The following is a 25,664-nucleotide window of genomic DNA, read 5'->3' as shown; positions in this document are numbered from 1 at the left end:
GTCGCACGTTTCATCTGTGCAAAGATTTGTTGTCCTCTAGTGGAAATGAATCGAATCATTCTCTGCTAGCTTGGTGCCTTGGTCTATGCACCGCTTTCAAAAAGCCACCGGAGAAGTCGGGTGCATGGATCCCCGGACTACTTTAACTGGTGCATGGATCCCCGGACTACTTTAACTCATGTCACATCGAATGCTTGACACTAAGGGGGTGTTTGGGAAACACCTGTTAAAGTTTAACACCTGTCACATCGGATGTTTGGATGCTAATTAGGAGTACTAAACATAAGCTAATTACAAAACTAATTGCACAGATGGAGTATAATTCGCGAGACGAATCTATTAAGCCTAATTAGTCCATGATTTGACAATGTGGTGCTACAGTAACCATTTGCTAATGATGGATTAATTAGACTTAATAGATTCGTCTCGCGAATTAGCACAAGGTTCTGCAATTAGTTTTATAATTAGCTCATGTTTAGTCCTCCTAATTAGCATCCGAACATCCGATGTGACACTGTTAAAGTTTAGCACCTCGTATCCAAACAGCCCCTAATTAAGCCTATTAAACATAGGCTAATTACAAAACCAATTTCATAACCTCTAGGCTAAATGCCGAGACGAATCTATTAAGCCTAATTAGTCCATGATTTGACAATATAGTGCTACAGTAAATATTTGCTAATGATGGATTAATTAGGCTTAATAGATTCGTCTCGCGATTTAGCCTAGAGGTTCTGCAATTAGTTTTGTAATTAGCTCATGTTTAGTCCTCCTAATTAGCATTCGAATATCTGATATGACACGGACTAAACTTTAGCTCTGGGATCCAAACATCCCCTTAGAGCGCTTGCTGGTAGCCTCCTGACACAAATATCCAGCTCAACCGGTTTGGGCGCTTTCAGGCTGAGTGTACCCTGCAGATGGTGATGCAGTTGCTTGGGATTAGTCGCACACCACTTAGTACTTCCTCTGTTCCAAATTATAAGTTATTTTAATTTTCTCGGAGAGTTAAAGTATCTTAAGTTTGATATTTGATCAAATTTATACAATAAAGTAACATTCATGATATTGTGCTATAAATCTTTGTGATCCTCTCTGTAATTTTGATCAAACATAAAATGATTTGACTATTCAACAAAGTTAGAATGACTTATAATTTGGAACGGAGGGAGTACTACCTGAAATTCAGTTATGAAAAGTTGTTGACCACAAAAAATAGAACGCTTTTTCAAAAAAAAAAATAGAACGCTTATCCAACTATTCTGATGAAAAAAATAGGAATCCAGTGTTGCCGGCGTTCGATCGTGTCAGAACCCTAGCTTGTAATGCCATTGTTTAATCTCTAGTAAAGTGCTATCAGGTCGGATCAGAATCTGCTCTTCATCTCCGCTCACACGGATCAAATCAAACCAGGACCTGGTTCCGCCGTCCTTGTCCGCAAGAATCAGAGGAGCCGAGGCATCATTGCATCAATAATGCCTCGCCATGTTCATCACGCGGCCATGGAAGAAGCTGCAACGTCGAATCCACCAGCGTCACGCAGACAGAGAGCACAGGAAATAACGTGCTGCTTAAATGGTAAACTTTTTATAGAAACACCGGCCGTGTCTTCCATCTCGAGCTGAAGTTAATGGTTGTACACCGTTGGGTCCATGGTGCAAGCTTTGGTTCGAGAGAAACTGGAAGGCAAGGCTGTGGCTGTCTGTGGCCTAGTCCCATCTCTCAGGAGAGGAGGATTACAGACCGTTAACTTTGTCATCAATCATTTTCCTCTTTTTCCCCAGATGGCGTTTGCATGTAACTTTCTTCTGTAGATTCCTAATCTATCACTGGCACTGCAGAGAAATTTAACTTGTAAAAAAAATAGCACGGTTTCGGTGGACATGTATGTGCTGGCGAACGTTCATATCTTGATCTTTTTCAAGGGAACGAAAACAAATACACACGACCATTTCAGATGCTCGAAACTGTTGCAAAAACTAGCACCAGGAAAAAGAAGAGCACAGCATGCCACCCAATGACCAACGTTCGAGACCGCTGCATCAGGGTACAACACCCGCAAACACACTGTACTCCACTATACAGACTAGCCGTGAAGATTCCTATTCTTGTATTTCATCTCCTAATATTTCTTCCTGTTAAGATATTCCTTACAAAAATAATCCGTCAGCCACCAATAACGATTGAAAAAAAAAGATCCTCTATCGAAAATGACTCCTAGGCCAAAATTTTGCTCCTGTGAACTACGTCTACCATCACTCGTAATCAGGTTTCAGCACCCACATGGCACCGTTCGCGCCTCTTTGCAAAGTCGCTATCTCTTTCAGCAGGTTCTTGAAGAGAAGCATATCCTTTGACTGTATGCGGCTCTTGAAGTGTTCCGTTATGCTCGTGGAGCTGGCAGACCCACCATTCTGCTGTATGAATGTGCACAACTGACGGATCAGGACTTCAGGTTGCACGATCATGCTTGGGTTAGAAGAGTTAGATGAACGGCCGCTGTTCCCAGATGGACCCAATACGTGATTCGAACCTGATCCTCCATTGAGTTGATGCTCCAATGCATCTGAAGCAGCCCCCTCTCGGGTTCCACGAATCTTGGCCAAAAGTTCCGCAGACGACATCGCCTTGCCATTTAGAGCACCCACCGGAAGACTTTGGCTCCTGCTGCTTGAAGTTTCTGGTGGCTGTGACGAACTGATCAACTGGCTGTTGACTGTGGACCCAAACTTCCTGCGAACAGAGGAGGGTGCCCCAGCAGCACCAGATCTTCCAGTCCATGTGGGAACAGCAAAGCTGTCACGGCTTCTGAGCATCCGAGATTGACGTAAAGCTTCAGCTGCCCTTTGTGCCACCTGTGAGGCCTCTGCTTCTAGGCGCACCTTCTGGTCATCATTAGCATTCATTATGGCATCATGATTGATTGCGCTCTGAGCGAGTTCAAAAAACAGGATGTTAGTTCAGAAAACTGAAATATTGTGGATTCGAATTTTCAGTAGGGATGCGACAGTATTGCTTACATGAATGCCCTGGGCATCAAAGAGAGACTTCAAAATGTTTGATTCTTCATCTGCTTGGTCAGAGTTCTCGTCCACCTTCCCTTTCACTCCACTAGGTGGTTCTGCCTCACTGGTGCTTGGCATTGTCAAAGCAATATGTACCTGATCTTGTTGACCTTCACTTGGAACCCCAATATTCACATCTTCAGACAACTGACTGAAAATATTTGATGTTTCAGTTGAACCATTCCCTTCATCGTCTTGTAGTGTGAATAAATCCTTCATGTCTCTGGCTTTAAAGAATCTTCTCTGCTGAGGGTTTTTCAGTACTTTGTTAGTAAGGAAATGCTTGTATATCTGTCGATGATAGACTTTCTCCTCTATCGTCCCACGCGTGATCAGCCTGTAAACCGTCACATCTCTAGTTTGCCCAATTCTCCATGCACGTTCCCTGGCCTACACATCACACAAGGTAAGTGCTGGTCAGATAATGCTGCACATTTGCAGAGAACGTTATGACAGGAAAATGAAATTGTAAACACAGCTTAGTAAATGATAAACAGGAGATTATGCTTGTAAGTTCATCAGAAGATCCTGATTCAAAATTATTCATCTATCAGGTCATTTCTCACTAGCATCCATTTTTTCATGTCAGTGATTTTTCTAGGTCTGATACATACACAAAAAAAAGAATGTTAAAAGCTAACAGGTGCACACATAAAAAATATACATACAAGCTAGACATGAAATACTCAAACAAACGGTACCTGCATGTCTGTTGAAGGATTCCAGTCAGGATCATAAATAATAATCCTGTTTGCACCAGTCAAATTCGTACCCAGTCCACCAACTTTTGTTGTCAGAATGAAAACAAAAATTTCATCAGTGTTATTGAACTCATCAATTAGTGCCATCCTTTGTTTTGCAGGCGTTAGTCCATCCATTCTTCGGTATTGGTAGTCACAGGCCGTCAAGAAGTTCTCCAAAATGTCAAGCATTTGTTGAGTCTGAGTGAAAAGAAGAACACGGTGGCCTTGGTCCTTCCAGACTCTAAGAACTTGCTCAACCACTTTCATCTTTCCACTTCTCTCAGGATTCCCATAGTCAGGATTCTGAGCAGCATGCTCTCGCTCAAGTAGATCAGGATGATTGCATATCTTCCTTAGGACATCTATCCCATACAGTGAATTTCTATTGCCATCAAATATTTGTTCCACCTCTGAACTAGCAAGGAAAGCACGATAAGTAGCACGCTGCTCAGGAGTTAGACTACAGAAAAGAACATGCTCTGTTTTCTTGGGGAGCTGTGCATTGACATCAGCTTTCATGCGCCTAAGAAGGTATGGCATGATAATATCACGTAGGACAACAGCGCATCTGTATGCTGTGGACACTTGCAATGGCGTTGCATTAGCATAACCACCAACAGTAATTGGCACAGAAAATTCAGTCTCAAATACAGGCAGCACACCCAGTTTTCCAGGGAACACGAAATCGAAAAGGGACCAGAGTTCAGAAAGTTTATTTTGAATAGGTGCACCTGTCATGATTATCCTGTGCACAGTCTGCAGTTGCTTGCACACCAGTGTTATCTCAGCATTTGGATTCCTTATACGGTGACCCTCATCCAACACAGCATATCCCCATTCTATATCAAGCAACTTCTCCCCTAAGATTCTTAGCTGCTCATATGTAGTCAAAAGCAAACCTGATCCTGAATTAATGACACTTGAAATCAAATCATCCCACTTCTTTGCAGGCTTTGCACGTCTAATCTCTTCCTGATCACCATCCCAAGAGGCTTCACTGTCAGAATCACTATATGCCTTGCTCTTTTTATTTGAACCATTTGCAGAATCGTGTAAGATTTTCACTTTAAACTTCGGATACCATCGACTGGCCTCCCTTTTCCACTGTTGCAGAAGGGTTACAGGACAGATGACAATGCTGGGCTTGTACATGCCACTGTTATGCAAAGAACCAAGAAACGTTAAGACTTGCACAGTCTTCCCTAGGCCCATTTCATCTCCAATAATTCCACCAGCCCTTTGACAATGTAACTCCCATAGCCACTGCACTCCCACTTTTTGGTAGTCAAATAGCTGATCATAAACTGTGCCAGGAATTCTCAAACCACCTTCAAGGATAACAGGAGGTAACCCATCAAAACCCTCTGCTGCTTGATCTTCATCCTCAGAAACCGATGCCGCAATGTCCCCATCATCCTCATCTAAGTAGAAAGAAGAGAGACTCAGTTCACAGTAGCAACTTACAAAAACAAAACTAGCAAAAAGAAATTCTTATGCGCCTGGCACCAGTTATGTGTACAGAAACAGAACAGCAGCAAAAACAAAGCACCTATGCACTGTAAACCACACTCATACTGCCATACATACCGTCGGTTTCCAATAGTGATTCCTTGTTTGAGTTGGCTTTCCTCCATTTCTTGTCAGGCAAGGGCCTCTTGGTCTTATTCCTTCGTCTCTTCTTTTCCTGCTCTTCAGAACTAGGAGAAACAGGACGTTTTAGAGGTCTTCCTAGCCTTTGAAATGGAGTAGTTGGTGCATCAAGTTTAGGTAAAGATTCTGGATCAAGCAATTTGGTTGTTGGGCGGCTTTGTGCAATCTGCTGCATCGACTGGGCAAATTTAGCAATCCTGGAAGCTTCCATGGTTTCTTCGACTTGATCAGTGGGATCATTTTGCATATGAGAAGGCCCAGGTAGCTCAACACGCTTCTCAAAGCCCTTCAACTTGTGAAACGGTGTCAGCAAGCCCTTTCTGATCAATTCTTCCCTTTCCTACAGCAAAGTGTGTACCATCATAAGGCAGGGAAACACAACAGGTGAGATAGGAAATAAGAACCATGTGTGGCTAGTAACTCACAGTTTCCATAAATCCTGCAGATGCCCCATCAAGCACTGCGTCGAAGTCGTCGTCATCGTTGTAACTCATGGTTTTCAGTCTAGGTGCCGACATCTTCTTAGGCCCTCGAGACGGCAATAGTGTCTTCTTCTTACGCTTCGGCTCCTCTTCAACCAGCATGGCCAGCATCTTATCTTTCCGCTTGTCCGAGCCCGACAGGCAGGGATCCGACTGCGATATCTCTTTCTGAATCTGAGCTTTAGCTTTCTTGAGGCTCTTAAGGCGCTCGGTGGCAAGTGCCTGCTGGAGGGCTCCTCCATGAGGATCGTCCTGAGCTGTATGATCGGCATGCTTCTGCTTCTGCTTCTTCTTATCTTTTGCGTCACCACTGTCCGAGCTGTCCACCTGCTTCCCGGCTGCATGCTTAGCTCTTTTGATGGTGGAAGCTACGGCGTCGATCTCGAGCTGCACGGAGCGCAGCTTCTGATGCAGCTTGGCCTGTGTGTCAGCCTCAGGCACGCCGGCATCACTCTCCTCATTGTCATTGGCAGTTGTTCCTTGTTCTGTATCATTCTTCAGGTCAGCTTGAGCCTGCACAGCACATAAAGGTCACAATTTGAGATCATACACATTGCGGGGAATTACTACGGTTCTTGTTGGTGGACTGCAGGACGAGTACGGATGGCGTGAGAGGGGTAAGAGACGAGACTCTTGCCTGTGAGAGGATTTTCTTCTCGATGTCCTCGATGTTGGCGGAGGTGACGCCGAGGCTGTGCAGCAGGCGCTGGTCGTCGTCCTCCTCGTCCATGGCGTGGCGCGGGGAAGAGGGAGACACGGCGGCGGACTAGGAGACCCCCCAGCCCAGGTATTCGGGATCTGATTGCGATCGAAACAGCAACCCCAATTCGTCAGAAGAAATGCATCCAAGCAAGCTGCAGGTCAGGATGGATGAGCGAATTGATGGATTACTCACCGACAACAAAGGGAAGACGAGACCAGACCAAACCAATCGAAACCAATGCAATCCAGGGATGGGCGTCTCCACTCCACTCCAGTCCACCAGACCGATCAAGAAGGGAGGCGGCGCTTCAGCGGAGGGAGGGAGGAACAGGCCGGCGGCGTCGTGCGCTGCAGAGTAGTAGTGCACAGGAGGAGCCCGGCGGAGGCGGGGGTTTGGGAACTCGTGACGCCTGCGGCCTACCTCCCTCGCCCCCCCATTCGACCCCAATCCGCCTCCACTCTCCCGGCCTTCCCCCCTCTCCGCCGCTGCGGGATAGGGTTTGGTTCCTCCTCCGTCTCTAGGGGACGAAGACGAGTTGCCCGCCGGAACCCGGAAGGGGAAAGGGAGGCCTCCGAGTTGGGGGTGTCGTGTTGAACCGACGCGACGCGGCGCGGCCACCGCCTCGGCCAGGTCTCGGTCTCGTGCGGTCGTGCAGGCGCGCCAGCCAGACCGTGGGTTGCGGTGCGGTCAAGGCTCAAACAGTTTCTGCGCTAATCTGATCCGCAGTGGGTTTAACGGGAAAGGTTTAATTAGAGCTTCCTCAGGAGGCAGTATGCACGTACAGATAGATTAGCTAACATTATTTTTGGTAGAAAAAATATTAATTAACATGAGTTTGGGCAAAAAAAAATTTAGCTCAGATATAGACTTGTTTGTTTAATACTCCCTCTGTTTCAAATTATAGGTCGTTTTAGCTTTTCTAGATACATAGATATTATTATGCATCTAGACATAGGGTATATCTAAGTGCATAACAAAGTTTATGAATCTAATAAAGTCAAAACGACCTATAATTTGGGACGGAGGGAGTATTATAATCCACCTAATTATATAATCTAAACCATCGTGGGTTCATAAATAATTTCAAATAAGCTTATCTATCTTAGATTATGTGTGTCTTAAAGTGATCCCAGAATACTCTTTTACCTTATTATCTATTAATCATAATCTAACTTATATAATTTAGGAGAAACACGAAATATTATATAATTTGGAGGGAAACATGGCGGGCAAGCAATTGCCACCATTTCGGCCCCACATGTCATCGACTGATTGTCCAATCCCCCGTATCCTCCGTCCATGCCTGGCCTCCTCTGATCCTCTCCTCTACAGCAGTCAGCATTTCTTCTTTTTTTAAGAGTTCCAGCAGTCAGCATCTCTCTCATCTGTCCGCCTCACAAGTCAAGTTGTCGCTGCTGTTGTTGCGGCGGCGGCTCTTCCCAGATCGGCAGCGGCAAGTCCTTGTTGTAGCCGGTCGAGCAGGCGGGCGGGCGGGCGGCGGCAATGGGTCACCCTTACGCGCCGGCGGACCTGGAGGTGCCGGGCTTCGTGCCGCTACGGCTGTCGCAGGGCGAAATCCTCGTGACCTACATCGGTGCCTCCCTCTTCGTCCTCCTCGCCGTCTGGCTAGGCTCCGGTACCCATACCCTATCCTCCTCAGATGCCGATCTCCTACTGCTTGTTCCTCCGCTCCTTCACCGGGGATTCGCTTCCCACCTCTTGGAATTTGGAACTCCAGTGTCCAAAAGTTGCAGTCTTGCTCGGTGCTCTCGTTGTTTCCACCGGAAATTGGCAACGGGAACTTTGGAGATGTGAAGGGGCTCGATGCGATTTGTAATTTTTAAAATCGATTATCTTGGGTGCAGCATGATGCTGCCTTGCTCTTGACAATCTGAGCGTGTCTCATCTAAGAAAATTACTTAGAATTTGCAATCCCGTATGTCACCGCACTGGACATTTGATTCTAGGAGTCCAACAAATAAGAGCTGCAAACAGTGACTTGCTCGTAACCCAAGACGAACAAATCTCTAGCAATCTAGTAATATAATTCTGAGTTTTTTGGAGGAACTATAATTCTGAGCTCGAGTCACGTATTTGCTTGTAGGAAGATGTGGCAGGTTATCCAAGACCGAGCGGCTGCTCATGTGCTGGTGGGCATTCACAGGGCTGACCCATATAATAATCGAGGGGCCCTTCGTCTTCACCCCTAACTTCTTCAAGAAGGAGAACCCCAATTTCTTCGATGAAGTTTGTGAGTTCTTGCTGGCATCGTCGGCTGGCATCATTGTCCCGAATCAAAATATATTGTGGATAAGCTGAGATGACAGTGGCTGGTTTCTACCTTGTTCAGGGAAAGAGTACAGCAAGGGGGACTCTAGGTATGTTGCTAGGGACACCGCGACTGTTACGGTTGAAGGGATTACCGCGGTATTGGAAGGCCCTGCATCGCTGCTAGCTGTGTATGTCTTCTCATCTCCTGATCGACTTACTTATCTACATAGCCTGCTTCATTTCTTGTCCATACAAGTACTCTCTAGTTTTCTATTGCTAATGAAGTTCAGTCAAACCTGGCTCTGTGATGGGGTTAAGCCCCATTCAGATTTCAGGTTGTATTGGGATACCTTTTCTTTCATCATGTCAGACACTAGTTAGGTTGGTTAGATAGATTTACAATAGATAGACACTAGTTAGACGCATCAGCAAAGGCTTCAGTTATTTTGTGTTTTTGGTTTTTCGTTGCTCAAATCGATCCAACTGCAAAGCATGAGATAGTAGCACTATCTTGAATACCGGTGTGCTATTTCCAGTGAATTTCTTGCAGAGATCTGAAAAAACTCATCTTGACACCTTTTTTGTTAGAACATAGCTGTACAATTGAAAAACTCCCTTTCTACTTGTCTAGTAAAAACTGTATCCAAGCAAAACTACGAAAATTTAACTTGTACTAGTAGATTTTAGTCTACAGACATTCTGATTGTGTGATTTTGTATTTTAATGTAGCTTTTACTTCATCTCACCAAAAATTTGCTCCTTGCAGCTACGCTATTGCATCCCGGAAGTCCTACAGCCATATTCTTCAGTTCTCTGTCTGCTTGGGTCAGCTCTATGGATGCTTGGTTTACTTCATTACCGCCTACTTGGATGGCTTCAATTTCTGGGCCAGTCCCTTCTACTTCTGGGCATACTTCATAGGTGCAAACAGTTCATGGGTTGTGATACCAACGCTCATTGCCATGAGATCCTGGAAGAAGATCTGTGGAGCATTTCAAGCTGAAAAGGTGAAGAACAAATAAAAACCTTGGCCACCGTTTGGTCAGAACTCAGACTTGACACCGAAATTCTTATGTTTGTACTGAAAACTGCTTGTACCCTTTGCTCAAACAACATTGTAATGCAAGAAAATGTGATTTGTTCCCCCATCAAATAGGGTTGCTGGTTATTCCTTCGAAATAATAAAAGTTGTCAGTTGTCACCATGAAGTGCCTTGCATGTTCTTGTACTCTTAACTGAAAAACCCTTTCGTTTAGCAAACAAAGGACCAAGTCTATTCTGTTTCTTAGATGATTGAAGATTAAGGGTCCATTTGGTTTGGATGGACGGGATGGAATTGGAGATGCAGGTTCAGTTCTTTTGAGGTGTTTGGTTTGAAATACATGGATGGGTGCTCTCCAACCAACCAGACCCTAATTTCAGTGCGACGATAGCTGAGCCTGTGATTCTGATTGTTGCCTTGACGATTCTGTAGTTTCTCGTGCATGTATTCAGTCATAAGCTGAATTTTTCACCTTGCACAGTTGCAGCCATATGACTCAGTAGAACTTCCTGCTGTGATCTAAAAAAAATTTCAGGTAGCAAGACCGTACCATTTTGTTATGGAGCTATCTGTTTTTGGCTCAGCAACTAAACTGAACGTGCAAACATTAAAATCTGTCTCGATTATTTGCTAGATGGACATCATTTTAACTAGTCAAGTGCAGCAACTTAAAAACAATAACAGTTCATTTTAACTTGATGGCTCACCAAGGTGGCCAAATTCAAGTCCGCAAATACTCTGATAACAGTTCACAAAGCCAAATCTGGTATTGAATAAGAGCAGCGAACAGGAAAAGCAAAGTTATCAGTAGAGTTGAGCAACACAGGACATGACCAAACTCGCATCTTTCACTGCAAATTCACTAAGAAACATTTGCATTTACAGACTCATGAGTCATCAATCATTTTGCATCTGAACTCCTGCAAGGTTTAGTAGACACCCAAGATGTAATTATAAATGGAGATCTGGTTATTTTACACGAGTGCGCAAACGTTTGCATTTACAGACTCATCAATCATCACCCATTTTGCATCTAGACTCATAAAAGTGTTCATTTGACAACAGGACGTGATTACATATGGAGACCTCATCTGTGTACATCCAATAGCTTTCTCACCTTTGCATATGAACATCCAATGCATTTCGTTGAACCCAGACCAAACTATCTCTAACCCACATCATGGCTTGCAGCAAGAAAGTTTCAGTAGTTTCTTACTCTATAATAGCCAGTACAACAGAAGGTGGAGCAATAACAGAGATTGACAGGCAAGAGTTAACACCAAAATTCCAAAAAGGAATTGATTCCATTCCAAATGTCCAATAATGATGTCCCTAGAAACAGGCAACCAAAAAATATCCTCACAAGAGGCAATACAAAAATGCCGGCCGACAATGGCAAACAACATCAGACCCCAAAAATCTAGATCCGGTATTCTACCACTCTCTGAATATCCTCACTAGTCAGAACCTATTCATAAACATACAACAACAAAATCACCATACAAATCAAATCATAGTACACAGATTCAGAAGCAGGCAAGACCCTGCAACAGTCAGATACTCAGATATCTCTCTTCTCTTGGGCAAGATGTTGCTCCTCCATTCAGCACCTCTAGCTCCAATAACAAAATTGTCTCAACTCCATCGCTGACTAAAAACTAAGGAAAAAAAGCCGCAGTCATCCTCCTCAAAGTACAACAGCTGCCTTGTCTGAAGTAACATGCTGGAGGACAGTAGCAATCAAAGGCTCATAATGGTCCGCACCAGCGCCACACCAGGCTGCAAGTAAAAATTTGTAGTCTACTTAAGTATGGATGCATCACTAAATTTGCAGGAGAAGGCACAGCGAGGTTTGCAATCTGCAACAGACCTGTTCCTTTCATGAATAGAAAAATTGGTGGTTCACAAATTTCTCCTCTAGGACGGTGTGGGAGGAAGAAAACACAATTATCCTCATCAACCATTGCATCTGCTCCATGAGCTTGCACCTATACCAATGCACAAACAAAATGGCCCAATCAGATTACAAAGTGCTGTATTTCAGCTACCAAATGCAGATATAAAATAACGGCTAGTTCTATGGTGAACCATAATTGGGCAACATATCATATTCACACGTTCAGACTTTACCACATAAACTTCTCTCTTGAACTCGGTTGCCAGGCACTCAATGGCAATATCATCACCAAATGCAGCTGCACGGCCATCCCTGTTCTCATCAATTGTTAGTAAGCCCTCCTCCGTATACTGCAGGGTGATAATGTCATGCTCATCCTCTGCGGAACCAGAAATGGACATGTACTTGGCCCAACTGTCTCCATTGTTTACAGCGATACATCTCTCCTTGTAGATAGTTTCAGCCGCAATTTCCCTGCAAAGCAATCAACAACATAAAGATGCAATATAAGCACATAAGTTGGATTCTGAAAAACTAGATGGTTAGGTTGTCCACAAATGAACAAAGTACAGGAAACCCAAACTTAGTACAAAACTACTAGAGATTCTGTGATTAAGATGTACAATTGTACCAGGGTCAAGCATGTTGGTACTAAATGGAGTACTGGGATTTAATCCACACGCAAGTTGGATACTTTGCCCAAGTTGCTCCCATTACATCGGCACTCATGTCACAGCACTTAAAGAATGATTCGATCCTTTCTTGGCCATTTTATCAAGGGTGCCATACTAGGACACCTCGTTAAGTCGCGAGGCGATTTCCTGCATCTCCATGATGCCACAAGTTTGCATCAATCAGTGCTTGTACTTATGGTAACGTCCGAAAGAGCTAAAGGAACCACGAATTGCTAGATGTAAGTTAGCTGAAATGACTAAACTTCTATCTCAAGAACAAGCATATTTGGCGGGGAAAACAGGACTTATTTTTCTTTCAAGAAGGCAAGAGAGGGACATTACATGTGCTCTGATGAGATTAAGAGCAAATCGGTAAAAGAATAGAAAAGGGCGAGGCCTTGAGATCGTCGTGACACGACGAGGCAAAAAAAAAAGAAAAAGAAAAGGAAAAAGAAAACTATAGCAGAGAGACAAGATCCGGGAGTTGCTTGTGCGGGGTACCTCTGGATGCCAAGATCGACGAGCTCCTGGATGGCGGCGTCGAGCGCGTCGCGCTGGGCCTTGGGCGCGAGCACCTTGATCTCCTGCACGACGTGGACGCCCCACCCGGCCTTGAGATCCGGCGCGTAGAGGTGCCTCACGGCCGCGTCAACGGCGCCCCTGTCGTCCTCCCCCGCGGCGTCGTAGACCTCTGCAAACCGGCGCACAGCGCGGTGCCTGAGCTCGCGCGCGTCGGCCTTGGCTGCTGCGGCCGTCCGTGCAGCGGTGAAGAGGCAGTTGCCATCGGCGTCGACCTCCCCACCGTGGTCGAGGCGGAAGACCACGGGCGCCGCACCCTCCTCGCCGCCAGGCGAGGAGGGCTTCCACGCCACGCCCCGCTCCCAGATCCGGTGGAGGCGGCGGCGCTGCTGGTCCTCGAGCGCCCAGACGGCGTCCCAGCCCGTGGGCGAGGTGGAGGCCTCGAGGGCGGGGGCGGGCGCCGGGGAGTGCCAGGCGAGGAGCGGTGGCGGCGGAGCGGGAGCCGGGGACGGCGGCAGAGGCTCAGCGACAGCGGCGGCGGATGGGTCGCAGAGAAGCTTGCCCATTTCGATTAGGGTTTCTCTCTCCTCTTCCTCCTCCCTCCTCCCCCCCTTTCCTCTCCTCCTTGTCTGGTGGCGCGCTGTTTCTTTTTTTTTTCTTTTTTTTGCGGTCAAGGCGAGAGACGCGACGGGCGGGACGGGTGATGTGGTGGGGAAATAGTGAAATAGCCGTTGGGGAAGAGGGGGTAGGACGGAGGTAGTGGACACGTGGAGGGCAGCGAGTGGTGGTGATTGTGACGCCGGCGCACGGTAGAAGTGACCGTTGCTGGCTGATCTGGCTGCTGCCTGGTGTCGTAACGTGGGAGCCAGCTGGACCACAGTTATCACCTACCCATTTTTCGTGGATGCTTTGATCCTGCAGAATTTTTCGTGGATGCTACCAACCAAATTCTTTCTATTAGTCTTAGGGGTGTTTGATACATCAGATATTTAAATACTAAATAGAAGGACTAGACATAGTTTAATTATAAAACTAATTGCACAGATGAAGTCTAATTCGCGAGACGAATCTATTAAGCGTTCATGATTTGATAATGTTTAATTATTTAATCCATCATTAGTAAATGGTTACTGTAGCACCACATTGTCAAATACTCCTATTAGACTTAGTAGATTCGTCTCGCGAATTAGACTCCATTTGTGCAATTAGTTTTGTAATTAGCTTAGGTTTAATCCTCATAATTAGCATTCGAACATCCGATGTGACCCTACTAAAGTTTAGCACATCGTATCCAAACATCCCTCACTTGACAATATTAGTGGTTTAGCGTCAATTTTTTGGGTGATTGGAAGTCAATTCTAAATGTGTTCTATGTTTAGTTGGTTTTATCCTAAGGTGATGTTTGGTTCAAAGTTCCAAGCTGATCAAATCTCAGCGGTAATAGAAATGGAATGATTACTTAGAGCATCTCTAGCAGATTATATATATCCTTCCCAGTATTAAAAACCTACCATTTTGGGGATTTTGGAGATGAGATTCATCTCCAGCAGATTGGCAACCTCTTCCCCAGTATCAAATTTTTTTGGCAACTACCAAAAAAGTCAGTTCCTCTGCTTTTTATGTAAGGGAATGCAACCCTCTCCCCTATCGACAGTTGGCCATGGCACATGGAAATTTTCACTCCGCCAAGCGAGTCGCTCAACCATGGGAGCTGCCGTCGAGGAGCACGCGACATCCCTGAACAGTCCAAACCCATCTGGATGAGAGAGGGGGGAGGGGGAGGGGGAGGAGACCCGCGAGCTGTCTACCTCCGTCACCGGCGTGCCATGGCCGGTTACAGAGCTTCGGTGGTTTGTCTCCGAGCCTTGGGGTTGTTGCTCCATGGGGCCTGCCTCCGCCCCCGCGCCATGAAGCCTGGGATCCCCCTCTTGCGGGACGTTATCCTTCTCCTCGGGCGGATCTGAGGAGGAAGGGGAGGTGCTAGACAGCTGGGAATCACATCAGAGAGGGGAGGTAGGGGCACCGCCGCCTCGCGGTCGCGTCGGGTCGGGATTCGGGTGCCGTGCGCGACTAGGAACGGGAGGAAGTAAAAAAAAAGTAATCCATTAATATGGGGACCCCCATGTCAGCAATCTGATCCAATCCATGGTAGACTACTTGCAAATGTGATTTAACGTTACCTAATGGTGCCATATGAACCATTTATATGGGGGAAAAAGGCCCAACCTAACAGCACCTAAATGGCCTTCATATTGTTCTGTGATTAGGCCGGCTTGGGACGGGGTGGGCATTGTATTCAACCTGAGCTTAGCTTGGGCGCATACCACCGTGTAAAACACGTTGCAAAATCTGACTTGCTTAGCTTAGGTACCGGATGTCGCGCAATCTTCTGCCTTGCAGCCAATAAGAGATCCGCTTCTACTTCTATATTCAACTAATCCAGCGCATACGAGAAAGAAGTGCTGCAATTCGTCTTGGAAAGTGCCTTGATCTCCTGCTGCTCCCAATCGGTTGTCAACACGAACGGCATCAGTATCACACTAGAAAGTTACTAACGATTCCCTACATACAACATTGGTTAAACAAGAATCAAGTATAAACAAATTACATGATAACAGGAACATAGTTGGACGGCACAGCCGGACGTGCACTGACAATATGAACAACAGTGGCAGTACGACCCGAATCCTAGCTACTTTTATATACACCAACATACATTTACCTCTGCTCCACCCGATGGATGAATCGATGACGATGGTTGGTCCTCCGACATCCGGTATTCAACTCTTCAGTCTTCACGGAGGATAACCGGCGTCGTCGAAGTCCATGGAGGACTGGATGTCCGGGGCGTACCAACCGAGCTCCTGCGAGATGGCGGCGATCCTCTGCTTCTGCCCCTTGGAGTCGCCGACGGCGGTGGTGAAGGGGTAGACGAAGGTGACCTTGGTGGCCATGCACCGGTACGCCACCACGCCGGCGTCTTTCTTCACCAGAAACTCCATCACGTCCCGGCCCACGCCGCCGTCCATCTCCGCCTCAATGTAGTGACCTGAAATGCATGGTAAGTTATTTCATGTCCAAATTCCGTAGTGAAGCTCCTCGAGCTTTAATTTGGATGGCGTGCTGACCGTAAGGGGTGTCTTGGTCGACCTTGAAGTCCACATTGCTCTGTGTCTTCTCTATGGCTTGCCGCAACGACTGCACGCCGGCCACCAGAAAGCACGTAAGAACGAGATCAAGGAAGTGCAAAAGCATTTGAGCTGACAGTCAGAGAGAAATTGCATAGTATTATCTGAATTTGGTATTTGCGGAAAGGAGAAGCACGTGCGATCGGTTCAATTCAGAGATGAGCACTTGGCCAGTTAGGTGGGGGGCTTACGGCAACGGCCTTGTCCCCGGCGGATGATTCCGGGATGACCAGCGGGGAGGCGAAGGAGCCGGAAGATCCCAGCGCGTTCGTGGACACGCACCCCGGGTTGGTGGACGGGCACGGCCTGATCTTCCTGCAGTGCACCACGATGCGTACATGAATCACGATCAGGAGCATAACAATTAACATCTCCAATTGCAGCAGTAATAAAGAGCATCCACGAACCCGAGCTTGTCGAGGCCAAGCTGCAGCTTCTGCGACTGTGCGTACGGCGTGGAGGAGGCGAAGGGCTTTCCCTGCAGGGGAGGAGGACGGACGAACGGGACGGCCCTGGCGGCCGGGGCGTCGGCGGCGGGGCCCGCGCCGCAGACGAGCGCGGCGGCGAGCGCTAACGGCGCAACGGAGGAGAGGAGCTGCGGACGGATTGGCGCCGCTGCTGGAGCTGGCGGAGGACAGGGCCGCGCCGGCGCAGGTGTGGTCGGCGGCATTTCTCCCGGCCTCCTTGTCGCCGCCGTTCACGACATCGATCTTATCTGTCCTCCCCGCCACGCGCCACTCGATGGGAGTGGAGCGCAATGCAACAGTAGAGCAGAGCTTGATGGGCCGGGCTTGTTAAACTTCCCCGGGCCTCTTCTCGTATGGGCTTCCTCTTTCGTGGCGGGCTGGCATTTTCGGTGGCGAACCGGGGTGGTGGGTGGGTCCATGGACCAAGCACAAACCAGCCGCACTCGTGCACGGTGCACATGCGTCCACTCTCTTCCAGCGGAGGTGGATGCGTGAAAAGAAAAGACTAATATAAAACTCCATGATGGATACACGGTCGGCACAAGAGATCAAGCAGAGACAGCTAGGCGACCTGGCCGACTCTGTGGGCGTTGCAAACCGAGAACCGGTTCGGCTGAACTTATAAGCCAGCTCAAAAGTTGAAACGATTGATTTGTTGTGAGAGAAAAATATTATTCGGTGACTGATAAGTCGGCTGATAAGCTGAAGCGAACAGGTCCGAACTTGTGAACTGTGCTCGTGAGCTTGTGCAATGTGCCGCTGGTGTCGACGCCCACCGAACAAGTGCTAGAAAGATCTTTGGCGGAGCGACGAGGTGGCCCGTGGCCGCACACACATGCCCGCAGCCCACGCGTACTTGCACGACAAGACGCGACACGTCGCCTGTGCGTCACTCGCTCGACGGAGGTCCACCCCAGTCACAGGTGCTTGGCGGCATCCATGGGCCATGGCCGCCGAAATTGAGAGCGGAGACCAGGAGGATGCCGCCAAGGCCGCCAGCCCACGCGCCCTCCCATCTTCCACTTGCACGAGCACGGCCGCACGAGACGCACCCCCCACGGCGCGGCATTCCGTCGAGCACGGGCCATGGCAATGGGATCGCCCCGCCGCCGTGCTCCGCGGCCGATGCCCCTGCCGCTCCTCCTCCTGCTGTTCTTCCTCGTCGCCGGCAGCGGCGAGGCCAATGCCGCCGTGAGGGGGGCGGACGACGGCGCCCGGCCCAGCCCCATAAAGAACGTGGTGGTGCTGGCGCTGGAGAACCGGTCGTTCGACCACATGCTGGGGTGGACGCGCCGCCTGCTTGGCCTCCCCGTCGACGGGCTCACCGGCGCCGAGTGCAACCCCAACTCCGCCAACTCCACCACCACCTCGTCCTCCTCCTCCATCTGCGTGTCCGCCGACGCCGACCTCGTCGTCCCCGACGACCCGGGCCACTCCTTCGAGGACGTCCTGGAGCAGGTCTTCGGCAACATCTCCTCCGGCGCCGGCGCCGCCGCGGCGCAGCCCTCCATGTCGGGCTTCGTCCGCAGCGCGCTCTCCGTCAACGCGCTGCTCTCCTCCGCCGTCATGCGCGCCTTCCGCCCCTCCCTCCTGCCCACCTTCTCCGCGCTCGCCCCGGCCTTCGCCGTCTTCGACCGCTGGTTCTCCTCCATCCCGGGGCCCACCCAGCCCAACCGCCTCTTCCTCTACTCCGCCACCTCCCGCGGCGCCGTCGCGCACGACAAGCTCGACCTCCTCCTCGGCTACCCGCAGCGCACCATCTTCGACTCCCTCGCCGCCGACGGCCGGGGCTTCGGCGTCTACTTCAAGACCATCCCCACCGTCCTCTTCTACCGCCGCCTCCGCGCGCTCCGCTACGCCGCCCGCAGCTTCCACCGCTACGACGCCGCCTTCCGGGACCACGCCCGCCGCGGCGTCCTCCCGGCGCTCTCCGTCATCGAGCCCAGGTACTTCGACCTCACGGGGACCCCCGCCGACGACGACCACCCGGCGCACGACGTCGCCAACGGCCAGCGCCTCGTCAAGGACGTGTACGAGGCGCTCCGGGCGAGCCCGCAGTGGAACCAGACGCTGCTCATCGTCACCTACGACGAGCACGGCGGCTTCTACGACCACGTCTCCACGCCCACCGCCGGCGTGCCCAGCCCCGACGGCATCCGCGGCCCGCCGCCATTCTTCTTCAAGTTCGACCGCCTCGGCGTCAGGGTGCCCACCATCATGGTCTCGCCGTGGATCAAGAAGGGCACCGTCGTCGGCCGACCCGCCGGGCCCACCGACACCTCCGAGTTCGAGCACTCCTCCATCCCGGCCACCCTCAAGAAGATCTTCAACCTCTCGTCGGATTTCCTCACCAAGAGGGACGCGTGGGCCGGCACATTCGAGCACATCTTCACCGAGCTCGACCAACCAAGAACGGACTGCCCAGGTATGCCAACTTTCCTACCAACCCTTCATCTGAAATTCATCCGAATCATGTTCATCAGCAACTCGACATCGAGCAATAGATCCGATCGAAGAGACGAACACAATGCCCAGCTCAGTTACATAATGCAATAGATTCGATCCATCCAAGCAATCACATGAATCAGAACCTCAATTACTAACTATCATCATTACACTAAAATCTCTGGTGCAGAGACACTGCCAGAGGTGCCATTCGAGAGGCCAACCCCGCCCAACGAACACGGGTGGCTCTCGGACTTCCAGCGGGAGCTCGTGGAGCTCGCGAGCTTCCTGAACGGCGACTACATGCTGACGAGCCTCGCGCAGGAGACCCGGAGGAAGAAGATGACGGTGAAGCAGGCCGATGCTTACGTGCGGCGCGCCATCACCGGCTTCCTGCAGGCGAGCAAGCAGGCGGTGCGGCTGGGCGCCAACGAGTCCGCCATCGTGACCATGCGGTCGTCCCTGACGAGTAAGACGACGACCAGCTCAAGCCCTTGATTGTTGATGAGTATGCTAATATACATAGCTAGTTAACAGATCTGAAAAGATAAATGTATATCGTCTTTGAAGTATTAACCGAATAGCGAACTGCGCTGGAGTCTTTATATATATAGGTTTTGTTTCCCTTTGCGAAGTTGTAATACCTTACCAATGTATAAGAGTCAAATTTCTGAAACTCTGAATGTCTGATCTTGAAACGTTTGAGCTCAAATGTAGGTTGAACATTTGTGCCTCATTTTGATCTGAAATATATGGAGTATAGCTGCGGTGCTTTGTTTGTTCTCTTGTCTGTTAAGCAGTCTGCTTCCGATGGCTTTATTCCTCGTCTTTTAGAGACGAGGACGGGGCATTTGGTAGTGCATTTCCATGTGCGTCTTTCACAGGATAGATCTCAAACTCTGCGATGGGAGGAAGAGACGGGTAGGTGATGTTAGGGCCTAGCCTAGGATCACTAGAGCTCATCTAGTCGGGTTCGAGAGAGACATGAGTGGGCAAGGGGTTCCTGATGAGTGCCTAGCGTGAGAGAGAGAGTAAAGGGGTACCTTCACCCCTAGGGGTGGGAGCAGCAGAGCTGCTGGCCATCGCGGGTTCTGTTGACGGAGTCTGCGCAAGGCAGCGACGCGCAGTGCCGAGCTTGGTCGCCGGCGAAGTGGCGGTGGAACTTCCCGCCGCTACTGCGCAACCTAGATCGGTAGGTATATCGGTGGGGGCGGCTGGCTGCGGCGAACCTCGTGAGCCGAGCCGGGTCCCCCCACCCTGTTTATATAGCGCAGCGCGACAGGGGCCCACCACCCATTGATAGGGTGAGCGCCCCCGATCAGGGCGCAGATCAAGGTCCTGATTGGCCGTTGGGCCAATCGGGGAAAGAGATCAATCTAACATTCTCCCCCTTGATCTCATCATTTACTTTTAGCTTTGCACTTTTCACTTTTATTCGTTTCATCGTAGATTAATATGTAGAGCATGTTTCATCGTCACAGCTTGATTGCCGATAGAATTAACAGCTACAACACATCTCTCTATTTTGAAACAATTCTGTTTCTTTTGGGCCTTATTCAATCCAGGAATCATAGGCTTTCCCTTAAACCCATGCCGGCTAAGTGTTCCCTGAACACATTGGGAGGTAAGCCTTTCGTGAGCGGATCCGCAAGCATATCTTTTGTTCTTATATGCTCGAGACTTATAGTGTGATCCTGGATTCTGTCTTTCACAACGTAAAACTTTATCTCAATGGCTTTGGAAGCATTGCTTGATTTGTTGTTGTGAGCGTAGAATACTGCTGGTTCATTATCGCAGTACATCTTTAGTGGTCTGTGAATACAGTCAACCATTCTCAATCCGGGTATGAATTTCTTTAGCCACATTGCCTGCCCCGTGGCCTCATGACATGCTATGAATTCTGCGTGCATCGTCGATGACGCAGTTACTTTCTGTTTTGAGCTTCTCCATGAGATAGCTCCTCCTGCGAGAGTGAATACGTATCCAGACGTGGATTTTCTATCATCCTTGTCTCCCGCAAAGTCTGCATCTGAATACCCTTTTATCTCTAGGGAATCAGATCTCTTATATGTAAGCATGAGTTCTTTTGTGCCTTGCGCGTAGCGCAACGCCTTCTTTACCATTTTCCAGTGTTCTATACCTGGATTACTTTGATATCTACCGAGAACCCCGGTGACAAAAGCTAAGTCAGGGCGAGTGCACACTTGAGCATACTGTAAGCTTCCGACAGCTGAAGCATATGGAACTGCTTTCATTTGATCGATCTCGTACTAGTTCCTGGGACATTGGAAATTCCCAAAACTGTCGCCCTTGACTATAGGAGCAGGTGTGGCTTTACTCGCATGCATATTGTACTTCTTTAGAACCTTTTCTAAATATGCCTTTTGCGATAACCCTAGAACCCCATTCAATCTATCTCGGTGAATTTCTATGCCCAAAACATATGTTGCTTCACCAAGATCCTTCATGTCGAAGTTTGAGGACAAGAACTTCTTTGTCTCTTGCAGTAGACTGATATCACTGCTTGCAAGCAAAATATCATCCACATACAGAATTAGGAAAATGTATTTCCCATTTTTGAACTTTGCATAGACACAATTGTCCTCTATATTCTCTTGAAACCCAAATTTCTTTATTATATCATTAAACTTTAGATACCACTGTCTAGAGGCTTGCTTTAATCCGTAAATGGATTTCTTTAGACGACATCCCATATGCTCTTTGTCTTCCATGACAAAACCCTTTGGTTGTTTCATGTAGACGTTTTCTTCTAAATCCCCATTTAGAAATGCCGTCTTTACATCCATCTGATGTAACTCTAAATCAAAATGTGCAACTAGTGCCATTATGATTCTGAAGGAGTCTTTACATGAGACAGGAGAAAAAGTCTCATTATAATCTATTCCTTCTCTTTGTGTAAAACCTTTTGCCACAAGTCTCGCCTTATATCTTTCTATGTTCCCTTTGGAGTCACGTTTAGTCTTGTAGACCCATTTACAGCCTACTGTTTTGGCTCCTTTAGGAATCTCCTCAAGTTCCCAAACATTGTTGGAACTCATCGATTTCATCTCATCTTCCATGGCCTCTAGCCACTTCGATGAGTGAACACTTTTCATGGCTTCTTCATATGAAGTGGGATCACCTTCTATATGAACTTCTTCTGTATTATAAACTTTATAACAATCAGGGATGGCTGATTTTCTGACCCTTTGAGACCTTCTAGGCCCCTCACTTTCAGGCATATTCTGTGCCTCTGCTTGTGGCACACTATTCTGAGGTGGCTGCTGCAACTCTTCCTCGTGTGCAACGATGGGTTCAGTTTGCTCCTGAAGGACAGGTTCCAAAACTTCACTCATCGTTTCCACGGGTGGAATCACAGCAGGTGCCTGCACCACAATATCAGGGACTGTAGCGGGTGCTTGCACCACAACCTCAGGAACTATCGGTGCGGGAATAATAGGTAGTGAGAAGTATGGTTCCTGAATCATCGGATTAGGTGCACACACCCGCTTCTCCTCAAGATCAATTTCTCGAGCTACCATGCTCCCCCTCACCATCTCATCCTCTAAGAAAATCGCCTGTCTCGTTTCTACAAACTTTGTGAATCTGTCTGGACAGTAGAAACGAAAACCCTTTGATTTTTCCGGGTAGCCAATGAAGTGGCAACTTACTGTTTTGGGATCTAGTTTCCCGATGTTTGGGTTAAACACTTTGGCCTCAGCTGGGCTCCCCCACACACGTAAGTGGTTTAGTGAGGGTACTCTTCCTGTCCATAGTTCGTACGGTGTTTTGGGCACCGACTTACTTGGTACTCTATTAAGAATGTGAATGGCGGTCTTCAGCGCCTCCATCCATAGTCCCAATGGTAAGGTGGAATAGCTCATCATGCTGCGCACCATATCCATCAGTGTACGGTTATGCCTTTCAGCTACTCCATTTTGCTGAGGTTCGCCCGGCATTGAATACTGGGCTACTATGACATTTTCCTGCAAAAACCTTGCAAAAGGTCCAGGAACTTGGCCGAATGGGGTATGCCGACCATAGTACTCTCCCCCACGGTCGGATCTTACTATTTTGATTCTTTTGTTATGCTGATTTTCAACTTCAGCTTTAAATATCTTAAATTTATCCAACGCTTCTGATCTTTCTTTGATTGGATAAATGTAACCATAACGGGAGTAATCATCTGTGAATGTTATGAACAAGTCATAACCATCCACACTTTTCACAGGAAAAGGTCCACAAATATCAGTGTGGATTATCTCTAAAACTCCTGTGCTACACTTAGCGCCTTTTTTAATTTGCTTTACAAATTTTCCTTTAATGCAATCAACGCATTGTTCTAGGTCTGAGAACTCTAATTGAGGAAGAATTTCATTCTTAACTAATCTTTCTATTCTCCCCCTCGAAATATGGCCTAAACGACAGTGCCATAATTTCGACGATGTTTCATGAGTTCTCTTTCTTTTCTTTGTTTCTTTCTCTGACGAGGATACATTCATATTCACATCACACACAGAATTAACTTTTTCACGTAATGATAATAAATACAACTCATTGTGAAGGATGGCAACACCAACACATGCATTATCGAACCAAATGGCACACTTTCCATTACCAAAATGACATTCATAACCATCATGGTCCAAACGTGAAATGCTTATTAAGTTTCTGTGTAATGAGGGAACATAAAGCACATCTGTAAGTACAAGCATGAAACCATCAACTAGCTCTAAGGAGACATCGCCAACAGCTTCAACTTCTGCTTGGACTCCATTTGCGACTTCAACGCATCTTTCGCTTCTTTGCGTAGTCCTCGTCGAATGGAATCCCTGTAAAGAATTTGCAACATGAACAGTTGCACCTGAGTCAATCCACCAAGTAGATTTCGAATACTGTGTATACAAGGATTCATTTACAAAAGAAATAGTATTCTCACCTCTTTTTGCCATTATTGACTTTAACCAGTCAGGGCAGTCTTTCTTGAAATGCCCCTTTTTCTTGCAATGTAGACATTGGTCTTTGTCTACTGGGAGAAGCTTTTGGTGATTCTGCTGCATAGGAGCTTTTCCACGTGCCTTGAAAGAGGGGTTAGCATTCTTTTTTCTGTTATCCTTCACATAGTGCAATGAGCCACCATGTGAGGATCTAAGTCTGTCCTCTTCCTGCACGCACATGGCGATCATTTTCTCCATGTCCCACTGTTCTGGCTGCATGTTGTAATTGACAACAAAAGTGTCAAACTCTTTAGGCAGAGAAGCAAAAACCAAATGCATAATGTGCCCAGGCTTAAGCTCAAGATCCATAGGCTTCAGCTGCGCTGCCAAGTTATACATCCTCATGATGTGATCTCTTATGCCAGTCCCTCCGCCATTGTACCTCTCTGTGGCCAGCTGCTTGAACAGCTGGGTAGCATATATCTTTGAGGAACCAGTGAACTGATTCCTTATCTTGTCGAGGTACTCTGAAACGGAGTCACACTCTGCAATCGAGCCCAAAATGGCAGGCTCAATCGTGTTCTTTACCAAAGCCATACATTTCTTGTTGGCAGTGGTCCACTGTTTGTTTTCAAGGGTGTATGCCAATTCTAGTGGAGCATAGTCCCTCTCCTTTTGCTGCCATGCAGCATCATCATCACCATCAGCCCTCACTGGCTTCTGTGGAGCTTGTGGCTGCGGTGTGGTCAGCACCCAGTCAACTTCTCCACAAACGAAGGAGAACTCAATCTTCTTCCTCCATTCTGTGTAGTTGTTGCCTTTGAGAATGGGTATCTCTTTGAGACACGCCATTAAGTTGAATGATCCTGAAATTCACAATCCATAAGTGAGATCATAACGACAATTGCATGAGTCATTTCCAATGTTGGTCAAAAAATAAAACATACAACTGTTGATGCAATTTAAAACTATATCACCGTTGGGCAGAAATAGAAATAAAAGCATCAAAATAACTTTTTAAATCATGATACAGTTATTAACAACGTTGGTCAGAAAATAACAGCACCATGATCTAATTAACTTTATCATGCTCTCACAAAATTTAATTATCTCGTTGGTTCAAATTAAATTTAAATGGAGCAATAAATATGACGTTTGCAGCGGAAACTGTGAAAAAAATCTATTTTCAGAAGCAAAACACTGTACAAAACTTTATTAATCTCTAATACAAATTATCCCGTTGGTTCAAATTGAATTAGAGACTAAAAACAAAATGCTTCTGGAAATAGAAAAAACAAAAAAACAGAGGTTACTATGCGAAACGCGAAAATCGGCCCGCGCGCGAAAACGGCCCACGGCCCGTTCCCGCACGCGGCCCGCTCGCGCGAAACCGGTGGCCTGCTCGCGCGGCGCCCGCGGCCTGCTCGCGCGGCCCACGAAAACGGCCCGCGAAGGCGGCTTGACGCCGGCCTCGCCCGCGGCGCGCGCGCGCAGGCCGCAACCTGGGCCTGGGCCGCGAAAGCGGCCTGCCGCCGCGTCCCGCCTGGGCTAAAAGGCGGCCCGTTCATCCTGAGCCGTTGA

The 25,664-nt window shown here is 47.9% G+C and overlaps 5 protein-coding genes across 5 annotated transcripts; 2 read left to right on the top strand and 3 right to left on the bottom strand.

Annotated features, from left to right (window-relative positions):
- Positions 1–1,890: 1,890 nt before the first annotated feature.
- Positions 1,891–7,225, bottom strand: LOC101764751 (DNA excision repair protein CSB). The gene is made up of 7 exons (XM_004967856.2): positions 6,836–7,225; positions 6,578–6,738; positions 5,884–6,453; positions 5,396–5,798; positions 3,767–5,229; positions 3,021–3,455; positions 1,891–2,930 (listed from the first exon to the last, which is right to left on the bottom strand). The coding sequence occupies exons 2-7, from the start codon at positions 6,668–6,670 to the stop codon at positions 2,256–2,258; spliced, it is 3,639 nt and encodes a 1,212-aa protein (XP_004967913.1). The 5' UTR covers positions 6,671–6,738; positions 6,836–7,225; the 3' UTR covers positions 1,891–2,255.
- A 776-nt stretch (positions 7,226–8,001) lies between these two features.
- Positions 8,002–10,122, top strand: LOC101764347 (probable 3-beta-hydroxysteroid-Delta(8),Delta(7)-isomerase). Its single transcript, XM_004967855.4, has 4 exons — positions 8,002–8,279; positions 8,748–8,894; positions 8,994–9,102; positions 9,681–10,122. Exons 1-4 carry the CDS (start codon positions 8,147–8,149, stop codon positions 9,934–9,936), a joined length of 645 nt encoding a protein of 214 aa, XP_004967912.1. The 5' UTR covers positions 8,002–8,146; the 3' UTR covers positions 9,937–10,122.
- Positions 10,123–11,229: 1,107 nt separating this feature from the next.
- LOC101763938 lies at positions 11,230–13,759 on the bottom strand. The gene is made up of 4 exons (XM_004967854.4): positions 13,029–13,759; positions 12,087–12,327; positions 11,827–11,944; positions 11,230–11,735 (listed from the first exon to the last, which is right to left on the bottom strand). The coding sequence occupies exons 1-4, from the start codon at positions 13,610–13,612 to the stop codon at positions 11,644–11,646; spliced, it is 1,035 nt and encodes a 344-aa protein (XP_004967911.1). The 5' UTR covers positions 13,613–13,759; the 3' UTR covers positions 11,230–11,643.
- Positions 13,760–15,571: 1,812 nt separating this feature from the next.
- Positions 15,572–16,985, bottom strand: LOC101763531 (thylakoid lumenal 17.9 kDa protein, chloroplastic). Its single transcript, XM_004967853.2, has 4 exons — positions 16,642–16,985; positions 16,426–16,549; positions 16,175–16,244; positions 15,572–16,095 (listed from the first exon to the last, which is right to left on the bottom strand). The coding sequence occupies exons 1-4, from the start codon at positions 16,902–16,904 to the stop codon at positions 15,842–15,844; spliced, it is 711 nt and encodes a 236-aa protein (XP_004967910.1). The 5' UTR covers positions 16,905–16,985; the 3' UTR covers positions 15,572–15,841.
- Positions 16,986–17,422: 437 nt separating this feature from the next.
- On the top strand, positions 17,423–19,929 carry LOC101763129 (non-specific phospholipase C6). The gene is made up of 2 exons (XM_004967852.4): positions 17,423–19,126; positions 19,337–19,929. The coding sequence occupies exons 1-2, from the start codon at positions 17,788–17,790 to the stop codon at positions 19,642–19,644; spliced, it is 1,647 nt and encodes a 548-aa protein (XP_004967909.1). The 5' UTR covers positions 17,423–17,787; the 3' UTR covers positions 19,645–19,929.
- Positions 19,930–25,664: the final 5,735 nt, after the last annotated feature.

Source organism: Setaria italica, chromosome V, assembly GCF_000263155.2.
Source record: "Setaria italica strain Yugu1 chromosome V, Setaria_italica_v2.0, whole genome shotgun sequence".
NCBI classification, from domain to species: Eukaryota; Viridiplantae; Streptophyta; class Magnoliopsida; order Poales; family Poaceae; genus Setaria; species Setaria italica.
The sequence above is the reverse complement of the archived record's forward strand: the minus strand, read 5'-3'. Positions and strand labels throughout refer to the sequence as shown.